We start from the raw sequence: 19,010 nt of genomic DNA on the forward strand, positions 1-19,010 counted from the left end.
AGTGAGGATAGAACTCAAGTAGAAGTGTCTTTTTGAGGGATTTTGTTCCTGAACTGCATTTCTTCTTGGGAAATGCTCAAGAATGGTTCCAAAACCATTTTTATTCCTCAATAACTACAGGTTTGGGCTCTTCAAAAAGGTCATGCCTTTTAATGTAGGGTAGAAAATTATTTTTGTATTAATTTTTTCCTTCGTACTTCATGCTTTCAACATGTGTAAACACCTGGTCTTTTAGACAAAAGCTTACTAAGGGTAATTAACAGGGGAACATGTGGTTTGCTCTGTATGTGAAATATTACTGTCTTAACTGTATTCTGTGTAATGATTTAGAAAAGCAGTTTCTTTATTAATCCCTCTTCCCTTTTTTTTTTTTTTTTTTTTTTTGTTTTAATGCAGATGTTGCTGTACCACTTCCAGACAAAAAGTCTATTATCATGTATTTAACATCTTTATTTGAGGTCCTTCCTAAGGAAGTCACCATGGAAGACATTCGGGAAGTGGAGACCCTCCCAAGGAGATTCAAGCAGGAATGTGAAGATGGAGAATTCGGCTTGAAGCAAGTATGTTTGTTATTGAGGCCTGGCTGAGTCTTGAGATGTAATTCTAGCTGATCTTCAGGCTTGTCAGTTCCCTGGAACATGCTTTCTATCTTATCAACATAATTGGGAAAATATGAATAATTGGGAAAATATGAAATATCATACCATCTTTTTGATTGCCTTCATCGACTTTATCTTCCTTTTCCTTTTTTGATTCATGTGTATGTTCCTTTTCACAGAGGTAGAAAGTTACATCTACATTGTGTGTTTTGTCTGTTTGATTTATATTCCTTATTTATCTTGTGAAGTTGGAGAGAGTAACCTGAAGTCTGCAACAGAGTTAGCAGCAGGGCTGCTAGTGGTGGTGGGGTTTGGTGGGTATTTATTTCTGTGGGAGGTCCACTGCCCTGTTAAATTAGTAAAATTAAAGTTTTCTATCCAGATCCTTTATTTTAAAATGGAAGTTTGTTAGTAACTGTAACTGTTGGCCCCTCTCATTAGGAATGTACCTAATAGTTTTAAAATTTTAACAAGGATTAAAAGGGATGGTAGTTGTTCTTAGTATCATTTTTAAAGCATCTCTTCAGTTTTTTGAAGATGTCACTTTTCTGTTGGCTGCTTAGGCTGTAGCACCTGAAGAGGAGCAGAGCAGTTCTAGAGCGGAGACCCCCAGCACAGTGACAGAGGTGGATATGGACTTGGATAGCTACCAAGTTGCTCTGGAAGAAGTTCTCACGTGGTTGCTGTCAGCTGAGGATGCATTTCGGGAACAGGAAGAAATATCTGGTGATGTTGAAGAAGTCAAAGAGCAATTTGCCACCCATGAAGTAAGCAGTAAGCTTTTCTGAAGTTATTTTGTGGTTTTAGTTTTTTTGGTTTGTTTGTTTGTTTTTTGTATTTTGTGTGTGTGTGTGTGTGTGTGTATGTGCAAGGGCTGCAAAACTTCTGTTTTTTGGTTCTTATCAAAATACTGCTAGCCTGTTTCTTTTGTCTTGGTAAGTTAAAAGCACCTGTAACTTTTTTTTTAATGTACAAATAATTGTTCATTTGGCAGTAAAATAGATCTTCCTAGGAGAAACAGTATAGCAGGTATTGAAACTTTTTTTTAGCTGGCTTTCTGTGGCTGGCTCACTGGTGTCGTAGTCATAAAATTATTTAGGTTGAAAGAGAACTTGAAGACTATCTGGATCCAACACCTCTGCCATTGTCAGGGACGCCTTCTACTAAACAAGGTTGCCTCGAGCCTCATATAACCTGGGCTTCAGGGATGGAGCATTCACAGCTTCTCTGGGCAACATGTTCTCGTGCCTCATTTGCAGTATCTGTATTACAAAACGAATCCAGCCTGATTCTCATTTCCCTGCCAACTTCTGAAAAGTTTGGTCTGCCCAATGTTATCTGCTGTGAAATTGATAATCATTTCAGTTTAATTCAGTGGTCTCTCTGTCTTGATTAGCATAGTTTTCAGAAATGCATTTACTTCAGAATCTTGGTTGTTTGTTTTTTTTTTTTTTTAAACTACTTTGTTTTGGTTCTGTTCAAAGTCAAATATTCTAATGTTGCAGAAAGATTGAAGTGTTGTGTTAGATGTTTTAGTTTTCTACTGTGTCAGCTTACTGTATACAGCTTCATCTAAAATATAATTACAGGTCAATATGAACTTTTAAAACTGCGAGCAAAAGAAAGAGGTCGTCTGGATTTTCACTGAGTATATGAATTTTAGTCAATAACTTTCAGAGTTCAATTTACTTGCTCATGACACACTTCAGATTTTATTTGGTGTTGATCATAGGTTAGTTGGTAAGTTCTTGGTGCATTTGTTCAAACACTGTACCAATGCAGACTCCTGTTAGGAGCTCACAGATCAGTGATGTGCCTCCTTGTACTGTTTTCCAGGCTTTTATGATGGAACTGACTGCGCACCAAAGCAGTGTGGGCAGTGTCCTGCAGGCTGGGAACCAGCTGGTGGCACAGGGAAATCTGTCACCTGAAGAGGAGTTCGAGATTCAGGAACAAATGCTGCTGCTGAACTCCCGCTGGGAGGAGCTCAGGGTGGAGAGCATGGACAGGCAGTCCCGGTGAGTCATGCCTCACAACCTCTCCTGAAGCTGCAGGACTGGCCTCTGTTGCATACTGCATCTCAGAGGAATTGCTTTTCATCCACTTGGTGCGATACTTTTTTTTGTGTCACAAACTGAAAAGCTAATTCTGAAGCCCATCCTCTTCATACTTTCCAACATAAACAGAGGAAATGGATATAACTTTTCTTGGATTCTTAAGTAAGAGTATTTTAAGACTTCTGTTACATAAGCGTACGAGACTAAATATATTATATCTACATGCAGTAGTTACATAAACCTGTTTTTTAATATTTTCGGTAGCTTAAGTTCCTGAATAAAAGATACAGCAGATGTGAATAGCTTTATGTATTTCCAGAGTTAAAGAGCAGTTAATGGAATTTTTTCCCACCAGTGCATTATCAAGCTCAGAGGTACACATCAAGGAAGAAACAGATTGCAGCTCTCAGCAGTGGTGGTTCTGGTAGCAGCAAATTGCAGTTTCAAAACAGTCTGTGGTATAAATTGCATAATTCACTATTATTTGATGGTACTTAACTAGTTTATGAATGGTGGTGTGTTTTTCATTTCATAAGTAGAACTTAGTCTGTTTCCCTGGGAAGACTGTTTCTGAAATGACTCTGCCTGTATTTCCCCCTGTAGCCTGCATGACATGCTGATGGAGCTACAGAAGAAGCAGTTGCAGCAGCTGTCTGACTGGCTGACAGTTACAGAAGAACGCATTCAGAAGATGGAATCTCAACTTTTAGCTGATGATTTAGAGACCCTTCAGAAACAGCTAGAAGAACACAAAGTAAGCCTTTCTTCTGTAATGTGAAGTGTTGATAGGAAGGCTTCCTTAGCTGAGGAGCTTTCTAAAGGATGAGGATGAGGAACTGGACATTCTGTAATATGTTAGCACTGATGAATATAGGAGAAATCGTGTTATCTTTGCTTCATGCAAGAAATGAGGCCTTTCCAGATGAATTGTTGCTATAAGGGACAGCATGAAATGTGTTGTAGATAACAGACATTTAATGACTGTCATGTGTTGCTAAGGCATATTTGAGATTTGCCACTTAAAATAACACGGGAGTCAAACATATTGGGAATGACCTCTCAATTCTACTCCCTGCTATTACAGAGGTTGCATCCTAAGGAAGTGATAGATAGGACTCTCTGTGTACAACTTCTTTGAATTGGTTTGGTTCTCAGTTAAGTTTCTGTATAGAAGTATAGCCTTTAGCTATGCTAAAAAGGCTATACTGGTTTTTTGAAAAGTGATCTTTTAATATTTTTCATGCTTGCAGCTTTGGTTTTTGAAGTCATTGCTGAGGTTTGACCTTCTCTCTGACTTGGAACATACCTCACAGGGCAAGAACTGCTAAGTATTCTTAGCCTGTGTAGTTTCTTGTCCCACACTTGCATTCTTGCTCTTGTCTTCAAAGGCTATGGAGCTCGAGACTTGTTGATCATACAGTAGCTTAAGATTTTCTGGGATGGAAAGTGATATTTACAGTACTTTGAAGGAGTATGGATATTGCAGAGTTATTTGAGAGGTAGGCTTCAACCAGAAGCTTAGCTGCCAGAAGTTGTATGAAGATTTAAATGCACAGATAATTTTATACTAATTGGAGTGGTACACTTTTTGCAGTTGCTAGGTATCCGTTTGTGTCTATTGTATTTGGTACTTAAGTTTTGAGAAATGTGAATTATTAAATATTAAAATTCATATTAAATATTAAATTCATAGTGGTTTTTCCATTTGACGTATGTATTCAATTTAAAAATGTATATATTGCTAAGTATCAAAGTATCAAAGGATAAGTTCTCTTATCTATAGCAGTAGATGTATAGAAATTCAGTGTAACTGTCATATAATTCTTCTAGACAAGAACAGTGCATACTTTCAAAAACATTTATTTATTTTCCAGTATTTTAACAGAAGGGTTTTAGATTATTTTCTAGCAGTCTTGCTAAATATTTGCAGTTTGTAATCAGTGATGTGTTTTCTAGAGCTTGCAGAATGACCTGGAGGCAGAACAAGTGAAGGTAAACTCCCTAACGCACATGGTTGTCATTGTTGATGAAGGCAGTGGGGAGAGTGCGACAGCTATTCTGGAGGAACAATTGCAGGTAAAGTGCTAGTGGTTTTTTTGTTTTTTAATTGCAAGCATTTAAAATATTTGCATATAATTGCTAATCAACATTTTTGTGCTTAAAGACAGTTTGTCTTAGAAAGCAATTTTAAGTAATACAGTTTTAAATGTAAGATTAATGTAAAGAATAATTAAACTTGCTCAGCATGAAACCTGTGAAAGTTATTTAGGCTTTCAGACTAAATTCCTGACTAGTCAAGCTGCTTGCATCCCCGGTGACTCAGGCACTTTTGTGGTGCACCTTTTCAACAGTTTCACTAAAATGGGGAAACACACAGTACAATTATTCATTTCATATAGGTAATTTTCGTCAGAGAGTTATAATTTAATGGAAAAATATATAAACACGTGAACAGAATTTATCTAGGAAATACTGTATGAATTATTTTCCTGTTTTTTTTTGTTTGTGGGTTTTTTTTTGGGGGGGGGGGGGGAGGTTATGCTGTATCCCTTGTAAAGCGTTTAGAAAAAAGGATCGATTAAAATGGAATTCATGAGATTTTAATTGCTCCTTTTGAGGTCAGTCATATAGCTCCCTAAGTTCAATGTATGCTCTTGAAATGTTTAACCTTAAGCTTTGTGCAAAACAACAATCAACAATGGCACCTAATGGCAATAAGGTAATTATTCTAAGGAAAGAGGTTATCGTGAAGAAAACACTTTTTTTTTAATATCTGATTTTTGGATTTGCTTGTGAATATTCATGAATGCTTCCTGCTTTTATAGAAGCTGGGTGAGCGGTGGACAGCCGTTTGTCACTGGACTGAGGAAAGACGACTCAAATTGCAAGAAATCCAGCTTTTGTGGCAGGAGCTGCTAGAAGAGCAGGTGAGCTCTGTGGGTTAACCACAGTGGTTTTTTATTTTTTTTTAATTTTATTTTTTATTTCTTAAAGTATCTCTTAGCGGGGTTTAACAAAATCTCAGAAAATACCTGTAAAGAGATAGAATTTTGGTTACTGTTTGGATTCCCAGTATTTCTTGAATAGTACAGTGCAAGTATTTACTCAACTTTTAGCAAGAAATTTTATGCCTCCTCATAAAACAGGTATTTGAAGCTATTTAATGTTCTTGTGGGATTAATACTTCTGAAAATTTTGTTACTTAATATTTATCTATTTCAATGTATTCTACAAAATAAGAAAGATTAGAGTCACTACACTCTGAATCTTTGACAAAACTATTATAGAATGGTTAGAAGGGGACTTAAAAACAATCTACTTCCAAACCTCCTGCCATGGGCAAGGACAGCTTCCACTAGATCAGGTTTCTCAAAGCCTTATCCCTCCCCTAGGGATGGAGTATGCAGTTTCTCTGGGCAGCATGTTCCAGCATGCATTAGAAATAGTGTGGCCAGCAGGAGTAGGGAGGTGATCATCCCCCTCTACTCAGCTCTGGTGAGGCCGCACCTCGAGTACTGTGTTCAGTTTTGGGCCCCTCACTACAGGAAAGATGTTGAGGTACTGGAGCATGTCCAGAGAAGGGCAGCAAAACTGGTGAGGGGTCTGGAGCACAAGTCTTATGAAGAGCGGCTGAGGGAACTGGGATTGTTCAGTCTGGAGAAGAGGAGGCTCAGGGGAGACCTCATTGCACTTTACAACTTCCTGAAGGGAGGTTGGGGTGAAGAGGAGTTTGGCCTCTTCTCCCAGGCAATGAACAGAACCCAGGGAAATGGCTGCAAGTTGTACCAGAGGAGGTACAGGTTAGACATGAGGAGAAACTTTTTCTCTCAAAGGGTGGTCAGGAACTGGAATGGCTGCCGAGGGAGGTGGTGGAGTCGCCATCCCTGGCAGTGTTCAAGAGGCATCTGGATGAGGAGCTAGGAGATATAGTTTAGTGCTTGTGGTGGCAATGGTAATGAGAAGGCGGTTGGACTGGATGATCTTATAGGTCATTTCCAACCTTGTGATTCTGTGATTCATTGCATCAGTAGCCTCATAGTAAAGATTTTCTTCCTCATATCCAGTCTAAATCTACTCTCTTTTAGTTTAAAATCATTACCCCTTTCACTGTCACTGTAAGTTCATGTTAAAATTCATTCTCCAGCTTTCTATAGGCTCTTTTTAGGTACTGGAAGACCTCAGTGACGTCTCCCTGGAGCCTTCTCTTATCCAGTCTGAACAACCCCAACTCTCTAAGCTCCTCTTTGTAGGAAAGGTGCTCTGGTCGTTCTCATGCTCCTCCTCTGGACTTGCTCTGTGAAATTCTTGTACTTATGCTGGGGGATCCAGACCTGGATGCAGTACACCAGCTTGAGTCTCATGGGATCAGAGTGGAATGGGGACAGTCACTTCCCTTGGCCTACTGGCTGTGCTTGTTTGGATGCAGCCCAGGCTGTTGTTGACATCCTGGAATACAAGCACACTGACAGCTTATGTTGAGCTTCCCTGGTGAGGCCACATCTGGATTACTGTTCTGGGCTCCTCAGTTCAAGAAAGGCAGGAAACTTCTGGAGTGAGTCTAGCAGACGGCCACAAAGATTATTAGGAGAAACCTGGAGTATCTCCTCTTATGAGGAAAGGCTGAGAAACATGGGACTATTCAGCCTGGAGAAGAAAAAGATGGAGGGGATGTTACCAATGCTTGTAAATACCTAGTGGGTGTGAGTCAAGTGGATGGGACCAGGCTCTTTTTGGAGCTACCTGGCAACAGGACAGGGGGCAGTGGGCACAAACTGGTACACAGGTCAGTATGGTGAAACGTGCAGCTTGTGTCAGGTTTGTTGAGTCTAGGCAAACAGTCACATTGTGAAGAAGATGGCATTGTGAGTTTTCTCTTGCTTTGATATTGTGCATTGTGGGTGGACCTTGAATACTACTAAAACATGAATGGTACCAAAATAGTAACTGTTGCATGTTTTCAGCTGTTAGTCAGATTTGCCTGCCCTACTGCTAGAGCTAGAGCTTGTTTTGTGAAAGAACTTAAAAATATTTGATGACTTTTCCTTTGAAGTTTCTACTGAAGTTGTTTTGTTTTCTTAAATAATGGCATTTATCACTGTAATCTATTGTTTAAACTCTGCAGTACACAGTGTGTTTAGATATTTAGAAGAAATCAAACTGTGCTGATACAGTTGTTGTTGTTGCAATCGGTTACAGCCTGGTTTCTTTGACAGATATTTTGTCTGCATTTTTTAGGTTGCGTACGTGATTCTCCCTGACCGCTCCCATATCTACCTACAGTAATATTGCTAATCCAAAAATGCGACTCGTGATCCTTGCTGTTAATACAGATGCAAGGTTCAAGTTCTGGCTTATCCAATGCCATGTTACTATATATTTTTTACTTTAAAATACTGTCTTATCATACGTGTATATATATATATATATATATATATATATATATATATATATATATATATGATTATGTGCTAACATTTTCTGGTAGCTCTTGAGCAAGGTAAACTGAACTGAGAAATAAGGAATCCCAAAAAAGCTTTTCTCTTTACAGTGGTCAAGGTACTGACTACAGCTGCTGTTTTGATGACTCTATGTGAACATTTTTCTGGCCTTTTCCACCTTTATTTGCTATGCATATAAAAATAACCATTTATTGACTGTTACAGAACTGTTGAGAGTGTCAGCTTCCATTGCACTTGCTTGGCTCTCAGATTTTTTTTTTTTATTTTTTAAAATTGCATGTAATTATGTTGCTTTGAACAAATGAAAAACCTTCTATTCTTGTTTAATGTAGAATGTCAGATATCAGGTAATCAGGAAGTAGAAGTTAATTTCAGCTGGTTTAGGTCGGCCTGTATTTGCATTAATTTTTCAAGTTGATACAACACATTCATTACTGTCAGGTTTGACTTACAGATTTCTATTCAGTAACGGACCGAAAAATTCAATTTGAAACCGATTAAAACATCTTGATAACAGAGAAGTACCTGAAACATTTAGTTAATATTATTTCTCCATTTCACTCAGCCATGTGGAGAGATGAATAGTGTTGATGCTTAAGCCTTTTTTTGGCTAACTAGAAATTTTTTTGAAAACCACATTGCCAACTCAACACAATTTTTACCACTCAGGAAACAAATTCCTCAATCGGTGCCAGATATTTCTCAGCACTGTGATAATTATATTTCAGTTTTCTAAGGGGAGCTATCTTTGACTGCTGATTTAGCAGAAGTTAATTGTATACATTGAAGGATTTCTAAGCTCCTCTGTTATGCATAAAAAAAGTTGGCTGGGATGGCAGCTTGATTTTTCCAAAGAAGGAGTATTTGGTGTTCTCCCAGCCCTTATAGTGTTTCCACCACTATAACATTTGCTGTCTGTACATTTTGCACATTGTTTTACAGTGGCAATAAAAAAAACTTGCCTTCACCCCTTGGCCAAGAAGTTGCTGTAGTCAGTTCTGGGCCAAAGCTAGCCTGAGAAGCTTCTGTCTGTTCTGAAGTGTTTTCAATGAAAAAAACTGTCTGCCTTGCTCCATTATTTTATTTTATTTTTCTTCAACATAGAGGGGTAGCAGTGTGCAACTGAGCTTCACTGAGGAAAAAGCTACATATTGAAGTCTATGGTGATAGCTGTGCAGTAGTGACAAAATAATACAAAATGTATAAAATCCTTCCTGCCACTTGATGCTGATTTACTGCAGGAGTTTCCATGAGAGTACTGTGTGACTAGAGTGAGACTCCGGAGAGATTTCCTAGAAAAAAAGTTAAACACTCACTTTCTTGCTTTGCCTCGAGCTAGTAATCTCCAGAGCAGACTGCTCTACCTTTCAGAAGTTAATGAGATAGTGTTTAAAGCTAGTTTGCAACTGAAAGTAGATATATTAAACACGGTGTTAACTAATAAACGTTAGAGTCTATGACTGTCTGGGTTAAAAAGACTCTGAATTAACAATGTAGCTTCTGTGCTTCTGTGAGAAAACTGTCTGTAATGGCTGGTTTTGAATTGCTGAGGAAGAAGGGTGGAGAATGAAAGCAAGCATACATGCAGTTTTGTTACTTTTAATTCCAGTATTTATAAATCCTGCTTTATAATGGATATTTTGTCTATATGAATAACTTGGAAATACTGATTGTATTGATTTTTTTTATTTTTTTTTCTGAAAAGTATTACTTAATTTTCCAGTCTGATTTTTTTTGTCCCCCTTTAATGTAGTATTTTGTTTAATGTGAACTGAAATTGTAGGAATTTTAGAACTTGTTTGAAATGTAAAGACCTTAAAGAAGAAACTGTCAATAGCTGTTTGACAAACTTGGCATGTTCTTATGTTATTTTCCTTGTAATCTGCAGTGCTTATTGAAAGCTTGGTTAACTGAGAAAGAAGATGCCTTAAGTAAGGTCCAGACAAGCAACTTCAGAGACCAAATAGATCTGAGCGTGAATGTTCGAAAGCTAGCAGTGAGTATTTGTATTCTGATCTATCCTTTCAAATCTGAGTTTCAGTGAATGGCAAGTTATGAGTTTGACTCCAGTAGGAGCTGTGAATGCATTGTAGTCTGGAAACCAGACTTGTGATCTCTCTTTGTCAGATTATTTCACTTGAATTTTAAAAATCTGCTTACAACTTTCTCCATAGTCGTTCTAGGTTGGTGTGACCTACTCTGGAACAGCTAACCTGTTTTAAGAATGTTTGACAGTCTTTTAGTCCACTAGACAGCTGTGTTTTCCAAGTTGTGATGTGTGTGGGTTTGTTTTTTAATGCATTGATACAGGTTATACTAAAAATAATCATTTGTAACTGTAACTCAAGAGCTGTAGCAGATTAATAGCTTTTTTAGGGATGTGCTTTCCTTGTGTGTATTGTTAATGTTTTGTTACACAAGAAACCTGTGCTAGGTCTGGCTTAGGTAGTACATTTGTTCATGGAATTAAAGACCAAGAGGTGGCAGAATTCCTACTGTTATGTTTTAATATTTTCTTTTAACCTCAGATTTTGAAGGAGGACATGGGTATGAAACGACAGACACTAGACCAGCTGAATGAGCTGGGTCAGGATGTGGCCCAAATACTTGGGAATAGCAGAGCATCCAATCAAATTGACCATGATCAAGAGGAACTGACTCAGAGGTGGGACAGTTTGGTTCAGAAGCTAGAAGATTACTCTAACCAGGTACTTATTTATGCTCTGGTTTTTCTTTCTTTCTTTCTTTTTTTTTTTTTTTTTTAATCTATTTAGGTGTGTATACTAACTATTGATTTGAGCAAAAAGTGTCAAGGCAAGTTCTTGGCACCTAGCTAGAGGTCAATGAATTCTCTTTCGCATGATTTTTATCTGTGGAAAAGATGTCTTTTTTTTTTTTTTCCACTTTCAGAACAAGTTCTTTACCTAATACCATTACTCTGTTCTCAGAAAGATTAAGCTTTATTTTTTTCTGATGAGTAAAGCAGGCTTATTGTGTATTTTCAATCGATACAAATGCTTTAAAACATTTATAAGAATTCTACGAGTGGACTAAATTTCGTACTAATAGAAAACAAAGACAAAGCTCAGAACAAATAAATAAATGGGAGTCGTAGAGGCGTTTCTTATCAGCGATGTCTTATCTGTTGAAATCAGAGCAGTTGTTTGTTTGATATGTAAGGTTGACAGCCAGGCTGGACTGCTAAGTGTTTATTTTAGTATTTTGAGTGCTTGCTAATATTTCATTTAGACAGAACTCCCACTGGCTTCTGTGAGAACTTTGACAGTTTTATATCTCATGTGCCTCTTTTTGGTGATACTGAAAGATGATTATGGTGATGACTGCAGTGCTTCTTCACAATCCATTTAGCATATAGTAAATGAGTTGTGTGATCTATGACTAGGGTCCATTTCAGCCTTACTTTGTTATTGCTCAGTACAGTGCAGAGTGCTTAATCCCATGCTTGTCCATTCACTCCCCCCAAAACCAAGCATATGCTTAGCTAAAACGTACATCAGTCTCACGGGAATTAGTCTGTTATAACATATGGAAGAATGTGGAAGGATTCTACTGACTTCAGTGAGTTTTTACATTAGTTTTTAGGTCACCTACTCTGTGTGTCTGCTCTTTCTAAGTTTTGTGCTTGATTTTGTGAGGAATGTGTTATACAGATATAAAACTGTATGTTAATAAATACAAAGGACCTTGGTACCTTCTGTAAATGAACTAAGCAGTTGTGGAAGAAAATATACAGGTAATGGATTGTGTTGATTTAAATTCAGTTTTGATAGCATGAAATTCTTATTGAACTGAGAATTTTGGTGCATAACTCCCATCTGTAAAACGAGAATAATGGTCTTTTCCTTGGGAGTGCTTTGGCATCTATGATAACAATAATTCATGAGTACTTTTTGAAGGATAGGTATGATCACTTGTAGGAGTGAAAGAAAGGGCTTTTATTACTGATGACTAAAAAGAACCAAACAAGCAAATTACAGTTTGCCTTAGAAAATGGTATTTAACCCATTTTGTTAAATCATTTTGTGTAGGTAACTCAAGCTGTAGGAAGTGTAGGGATGCCACAGATTTCACAGAAGACTTCTGCGGAAACAATGTCATTGAAAGAAAAGGTGGTGGTAAGAGAATCCAGGCAGGAATCACCTCCACCACCACCTCCAAAGAAAAGGCAAATCCCAGGGGATAGTGAAGCAAAGAAAAAGTAAGTATATGTCACTGCCATTTTCCCTCGCCCATTAGATAATACATAAGCTTATTTCCCTTGATCTTGGGTTTTGAATCTTATTTTATGCAAGTGAGGAATCTTTAAGCTTCAGTTGTGAATTTGGGTATGAAGAGTGGAGAGTTTTCAAAGAAACAGGAAGCCTGCAGCTTCCATTAATTTCAAAAGAAAGCAGAGATGGTGTTTTTTTCCTCTCCCTCTCCCTCTTCCTTTTTTTCTTTTCCCCTTTCCCCTTTCCCATTTTCTCTTTCTTTTTTCCCCTCAGAAAAGCAAGTCTTCATTTTTTTGCACTTCAGCTCCTTTGCTGAAAGATAGAATTCATTTTATTTACTTTGTTTTGGAAAAACATCTTCACATCATGGGATTAAAAGTGTAGTGAAAGGACCAAGTGTTTTGATTAGCTGTGTATTTCTGGTCTCTATAAAATATACAAGAGAAACTTTAAAAAACAAAAAAACAAAAAACAAACAACAAAACAACGAACACCTTAAAAACCTGTTCAATCTACCTGGAATTTAGTAACAGATAAAATATTACAGTGATGTCTCCTTTCACAAGTGTGTCTGGTGAGACTGATTTTTTTGCTTATATTTTTAATAACGTGTTTCAGAGCTTTCATTAAATAGCATGTCTCAAACTAAAGGAATTTTTTTCTAGATAAATGAAGGTAAATGTTGCATTCTCATCATTTAGCTATTTGTTTTTGTTTTAGAAAATAAATTTATTTGTGGTGCCACTCCTTTAAACTTTTGGCTCATTTTCTAGGGAGATGATAAGAGTGCTGCATCAAGAGCAAGCAGTTTAAACTGTATTAAGGACAGTACTGAGCTTTCCTCTGCTGTTTTTTCCTGATCTTGATTACAGGATCCTGATTTTTACCACAGAAATTTGAGTGGCTGACAATAAATTCTTCATCTCTTCTGAGATTGTTATTCCACATTAGGATTTATATCATGTTAAGTCATACAATTGTAGTAGATCTAGTGGTCTGTAGAGTCTTTTTTTTTGTCCTTCTCTCAAGTTGTGTATGATATCGATTAGTTTGGGAGTGTATTTTTGTGGTAATGGTGGTCATGACTGACTTAAGTTATAAGCTATGGTGCTTAGAAGTTTTAGGCATGAGAAAGTTATGTAAATATGGGCAATTTCAGCTGTAGTCAAAAATCTTCAGTGATAAACTAATTTTCGATCAGCTAAGCATTCAGAAAAAAATTTCCATACTCATTACCATGAGCAACTAAGCTGCTAGCTTTTTCTTCAGACTGAATAGCGCTGCAAACTCTTCAAAAACCTAGAATGTACTGAACTTTAAGACTTTGGATTTTAAGACAGTCAACAGAATGGGGAAAAAAAGGGCCAAACCAAAATTGTCCAACCTTTTAAACCAGGTTTGATGCTGAAAGTGCTGAGCTGTTGGACTGGATTTCAAAATCAAAAGCTGCCATTCAGGCCACAGACATCAAGGAGTACAAGAAGATGAGAGAGACTTCAAGCGTGAAAGAAAAGTTAAAGGTAAAATGAGGAGAGGGAGAGTTTTTGCAGTGAATAATATGTTTTGTTTCTTTAAGTTGGCTGTCAGCTTGAGGTGTGACCAGATCCATGTGCTTCATGGGGATTAAGTCCTTTTGTTAAATACTTCCAAGCTGGCTAGGCATGAAAATCTGACCAACTAGACACAGCTGTTTGTTGATGTTGGGTCACACAATCTGAAGAAAATTTTAAAAGCATGTATAACTAATGCTTGCTTCAGAATTGAGATAAATCACATCTTCAAGATTAGTGTCTGTTTCTACAAAGCATTTTATTTTGGCTTCATGCTTCATGGTTGGTGGTGGACTTGAAAGACACTCTCAGGTCCAAAGTGTTCTGTTATATTTCCAGGGTTTGGACAATCATTGATTGGAACATTAATTTTAGAGAAAACAGTGATAGTTACAACTCGTGAATTATTACTGGTTTGCAAGATAAGATATGCAATTCTACAATAACTTGTGGGAACCATGAAATAATTCTTTTATCTGTTCTTTCTATTTCAGGAATGTGTTCTTGCCTTTTTTGGTTCTAGAACATGCTCTGTTAATGAAGGTTTACTAGAGCTTTAGCAGGATCCAGGCTTTGAAACCAAAGACAATGCTTAAGATTATGTATAAGGAGACTTCTTCTCAGTGTGCTAGTGGAAAATGGTGCCAGTAGGAATGTTTGGAATGATAGTACTGTTGGAAATAAAAAGCAAAGCAGTCTTCCTCAATACTTTATATAGCTTTATAGAAACTTGTAGCCATTTATAAAATAAGCTCCAAGATGAACAACAGGTTCCTATGGACAACACTGTTTTTAAACGTTTGGACACTAAGTGCATAGGACAATGTTTTTTCTTCTCAACTATGCAAATGAGTGCATGCTGCTTTAAAATTTGCTATTGGAAATCTAAGCCAGAGAAATAATCTTGGACATTAATTTCAAAAGGATTTTATGTCTGAGAGAGGAGCTTATTCCTCTAAAAAAATCTGTGTTGTTTCATAGCATTTTCCTTGTTGTAACTCTATCATGAAGGAGAGTGAAGCTCTAAAGCTCAGTGAAATGGGAGTAACAGTATGCTGTAGTGTATGCTGGAATTTTAAGTAACAGGTTGCTGTTAGTTTCTGTCAGAAATCCCAGTAGGCAGTGTGAAGGTGAGGGAATATTTAAGTTTTTTATACTGGTTCACATCAAATAATTTTTTATCAGAAGTGTAATGTTATAGCTGGTGTCTCCAACCCTTTTAACAGCATTTTATTTTTGCTGTCATTGTACTCATATTTTTTGTGTATTTAATACTTGGGATCCATCTTTTTATGAGCAAATAGAAACAGCATCCCTATTAGAAGGTGCTGAAATGCATTTTGGGCAGTAAAGGGAAAATAACATACTTCTAGATAAAAACACACAAACAACAAAACGCTCTCTGAAACTGTTCTTTTGGGCTTCAATTTGTAGGTGATAGAAAAAGGAAAGGTTGAAAAAAGCCAAAAGCTGGATGATCTGAAACGAAACGGACATATTCTTTTGGATCAAATGGGAAAAGGTAAAAGACTTGAAGGTTTTTCTGTTTTGTTTAATTTAATTGGGTGATTTACTGGGAAATAACACTGAAGTATGTATTGTTTCCAGTTAAGCATTGCAGCACATTCCTTCCCACTCCCTCCACTTTATTTCCTTCAGAGACATTGGTCATTATTACTGTTAATGGTAACAAATCACCAATTGCTAGTAAAGCTTATAGACAGGTTTTATTATTATTATTTTAAATTTTTGAGGGTTGTTTTATTGACATAGGAGTAATTTCTTGATAATATATTGGCATTTGCATGCTTTTAGGGAGAAGAGTTAATTTTATTTTAAATCATGTGAAAAACTTAAGTGTGAGATTTTAAAATGTAACTATCTTGAAGTGGAAATCTTGAAACCATATTTCAGTTGGATGAATGTCTGTATATATCTTTCTATTCATAGTTTTCTCTATTTTTGAAAAAACTGTCAGGATGTTTTGATAATACAGTCACAATTTATACTTCAAAGTCAAGAGAGAAGCCTACATGCTTGAGAAAATGATTTGATTGTCAATTAAAACACTTATCCTTGGAAAAATTGTGGAAAGCTGAATCTTCAAGGCTTGCCAAAATCCTATTTCATAATATGACTAAACTTCATCAGTGCAGTGTGACTTTCTCCACAAAAGACCTATTCAGATCATCAAGATACAATCTTTTAGATCTGCTGTGCATTTGAATGTTGGTGAGCTTTCTGTAGCTGATAGTATTTAGGTTGGTGAAAGGATGGTATTGCTGTTTTGCGTACTGATTTCTATTGGAGCTCCCAACTGCCACACTTTCTCCCAGCCAGTTCATTTGCTAGAATGTCTCAATCTGCTAAGCATCTTAAGTCCTCCTTCCTTGCTCGATACAGGTGAAGTTGTTTAACATGCTTGTCATTTCCTGAACACTGATGGCCTTGAAGCTACAGATTTGGTGCGGAGTTTGGATTATTAAAAACTTGTGGCTCTTCCTAGTTTTCAAACCTTGACAGAGATCTTCCCCTGCTCACGCTTCTCTTTTTCTAAACCCCTCCAACCGTGAGAGGTTGTGGCTCTCACAATAACCAAAAACCAATATTTTTTGATAATACTAAAAAACGCATAGTTGAAAAATTGGCTTCTGTCAGTAAAAAAAGATGTAAAAACTGCTTCCTAATTTTTGCTGCCTTAAAGTTAGGAATCTGCAGAAAATGAGGCTTATGTAACCAATCCACATCCCCCAGCTTTGTTAGGTCTGCTAGTGTGTTTTATCCAACTTGGAATTACAGCCTTCTTTCCAAAACCAGGCCCAGCTGTACTTGTATATGGGCACGTGTATGCATCCACTTTGGTCTGTATGGGCCTTGCCAAAGTAGCAGTGACCAATCATTGCATACTCTTGTTACAGGACTGGTTGCAGCTGCTGTGCTTTCAGTTTGTAGATGTGCCAGGCATATGGACAGTGTGTGAAACACAGTGGGAGGATGTATGGAGCAGAGCCTACAAGAGCAGAATGCCCTTGTAGAAGCTGGCTGGCTTCCCCAGAATGAAATGCTGGGCTGTATTTGTGCTGAAACAGTACAGAAATTGACCCCTCTATATGTATCTCCTTGCTCTACTGTCCAAATGGCAGAACTGATAAGTTCAAATGAACCAAATATGCCTAATATAAAGAAGTGTACCTTGTTACAAAATCAACATCAAAAACATGTAGTGGCAAGAACGTATTGTGGAACACATTGGACTGAAGTTTCTTCAGCAAAATTGCCAGATGCTTCTGGCACTTGAGGAAATAAAAGAATGTGGAATGCATGTGGATGGGAAGTCTTTTTGCTTATGGTGCTGTGTCCTCAAGTAACATTGATTTACCAGAAAGATGGTGTAGCACATGCTTCATGAGTCACTGAGTGGGAAATAACTTTATCAGATTGCTTTTGTAGCTGTTCTTATTACCTAGTTATTAATGTCGTGTGCACTGTCACGTTGTCAACTGCAGTTCCTACTGTCTCCCAGGCAGGCTGATGGATTTCCATTTACCTTTTCAATGAATTTATTGCTGCTTTCCAACTTGTGGCTTCCCTTTACCTTTGTGGAGGAAAAATAAAGTTGTTTAAATTGATGAATCAACATGTAGACAAATTAGAATTGTGAAGAGAATTGTGACAGTTTCAGAGTCAATATGTTACTAAAAACTGAAAACCTGAGAAGAAGGAAAGTGGAGTATTTTACTTACATGTAATCTGACTTCTGTTGTGGAAATAAAAAATTAAAACACTGCTAGTAATACATTTTAAGGATTGTTGACTTGTAGGTGAAGCCTTTAGCATGTTAATCCAGAAGTGCGCCTACCTGTATTTGAAGAGATGAATGGTTAAAACCTTGTTAATCAAAATTAGTTGCAGTTAATCATCAGTAATTTATGTAATCTGTTTAGAGGGACTTCCTGCAGTTGATTTAAAAAACCTGATGGAGAAAATATTGTCAGGATGGAAAGAAGTGGTTCAACTTCTAGAAGAATTGTCCAGAAAGATAAAGTACCAGGAAGATATAAACGCGTACTTTAAAGAAGTGAATGAGCTTGAAAAGGTTATAGCTGAAAAGGAGAGCTGGCTTAAAAATGATTCTTCAGCATCCCAGTCCTCAGCAGTCCTGAAGGATTTGTGTCAGGTAAGTGTGGCAAAACTTGTTGCTTTTGATTGGAAGCTGTCAGGAGCACAGAATACCCCAGAGGAATTTAGTGTCCTCCATAATGTAACTCACATTTTCTGAGAGGCTCCAGGGCACTGAATGTGACTGGAAGATTTTGGAACCTGTGTCATTGTTGCCCAAGTAATAAGGATAACTTTTTACATTAGCTTACATCTTTGTCTTAACAGGGCGCGATTTGATTCTGTTTTTAATCTCTTACAGAGGGAGTTAACTTATCTTGTAAGCTTGAGTCCACGATTGGAACACCTGAAAGCTACCTGCAAGGTGCTCACATCTCAGCCTGTGCCTCCAAACTTCATTCAAGAGAGCTTGAATGGTTTTCTTGATCGCTTCAAGTTGACTTGCCAGAAACTAGACGAACGTCACCAGCAGCTGAAGAAAGGTAAATATTCTTTCATAAGGTCCTCTTAATTCTCATGTTCTGATTTTTTTTTTTCTTCTTTTCTTCTTTCTTTTCTCATGAGTAATACCTTTTGGATGGCAGGATAAACAGTGTGCTCTTGGAGCCTTTGTGCTGCAGAGACGCTGCTTAAGAGAATTTGGAATTAAAGCAGTTACTGTGAAAATATTGTCCAGAGATTATAATTGTTCATGTAAGACAGTAACTTCCTTGATTTTTTTTTTTTTTTTTTTTAAATCTTTTCTCTTTCAGCCACATTATGTGATTGTCTTTAAGGAGTATTTGGATCATAGTTTCCGTCAATTATGATGAATTGTCAGAGACTTAGTATAAGATTTTCAATTATAACTAGGAATAAAACTGTAAAGAGAGAATGTGAAAAAATAGTGCGAGGAAATTAGAGGGAAGGAATACTTGTAAGTAATGTTCAGTGAGCAAATAATTCAAACACAATATTTATATTTTTGTCAAAGGCTTTTGTTTCCAATTTCAAA

General features: G+C 37.1%; 1 protein-coding gene across 1 annotated transcript in view; it reads left to right on the forward strand.

Moving 5' to 3' along the window:
* The window catches only part of UTRN (utrophin), a gene marked incomplete at both ends in the record, with an annotated part of 311,326 nt that overhangs the window by 46,570 nt on the left and 245,746 nt on the right, over nt 1-19,010 (forward strand). Inside the window, 13 exons of the mRNA XM_079550328.1 lie at nt 397-560; nt 1,163-1,366; nt 2,436-2,617; nt 3,260-3,410; nt 4,613-4,732; nt 5,482-5,583; nt 10,004-10,111; nt 10,644-10,823; nt 12,165-12,334; nt 13,744-13,867; nt 15,332-15,419; nt 17,842-18,074; nt 18,318-18,498. Coding sequence (XP_079406454.1) covers nt 397-560; nt 1,163-1,366; nt 2,436-2,617; nt 3,260-3,410; nt 4,613-4,732; nt 5,482-5,583; nt 10,004-10,111; nt 10,644-10,823; nt 12,165-12,334; nt 13,744-13,867; nt 15,332-15,419; nt 17,842-18,074; nt 18,318-18,498 — 2,007 coding nt within the window. The remainder of the gene's footprint in view (nt 1-396; nt 561-1,162; nt 1,367-2,435; nt 2,618-3,259; nt 3,411-4,612; nt 4,733-5,481; nt 5,584-10,003; nt 10,112-10,643; nt 10,824-12,164; nt 12,335-13,743; nt 13,868-15,331; nt 15,420-17,841; nt 18,075-18,317; nt 18,499-19,010) is intronic.

Source organism: Tetrao urogallus, assembly GCF_951394365.1.
Source record: "Tetrao urogallus genome assembly, chromosome: 2".
Taxonomy (NCBI): domain Eukaryota; kingdom Metazoa; phylum Chordata; class Aves; order Galliformes; family Phasianidae; genus Tetrao; species Tetrao urogallus.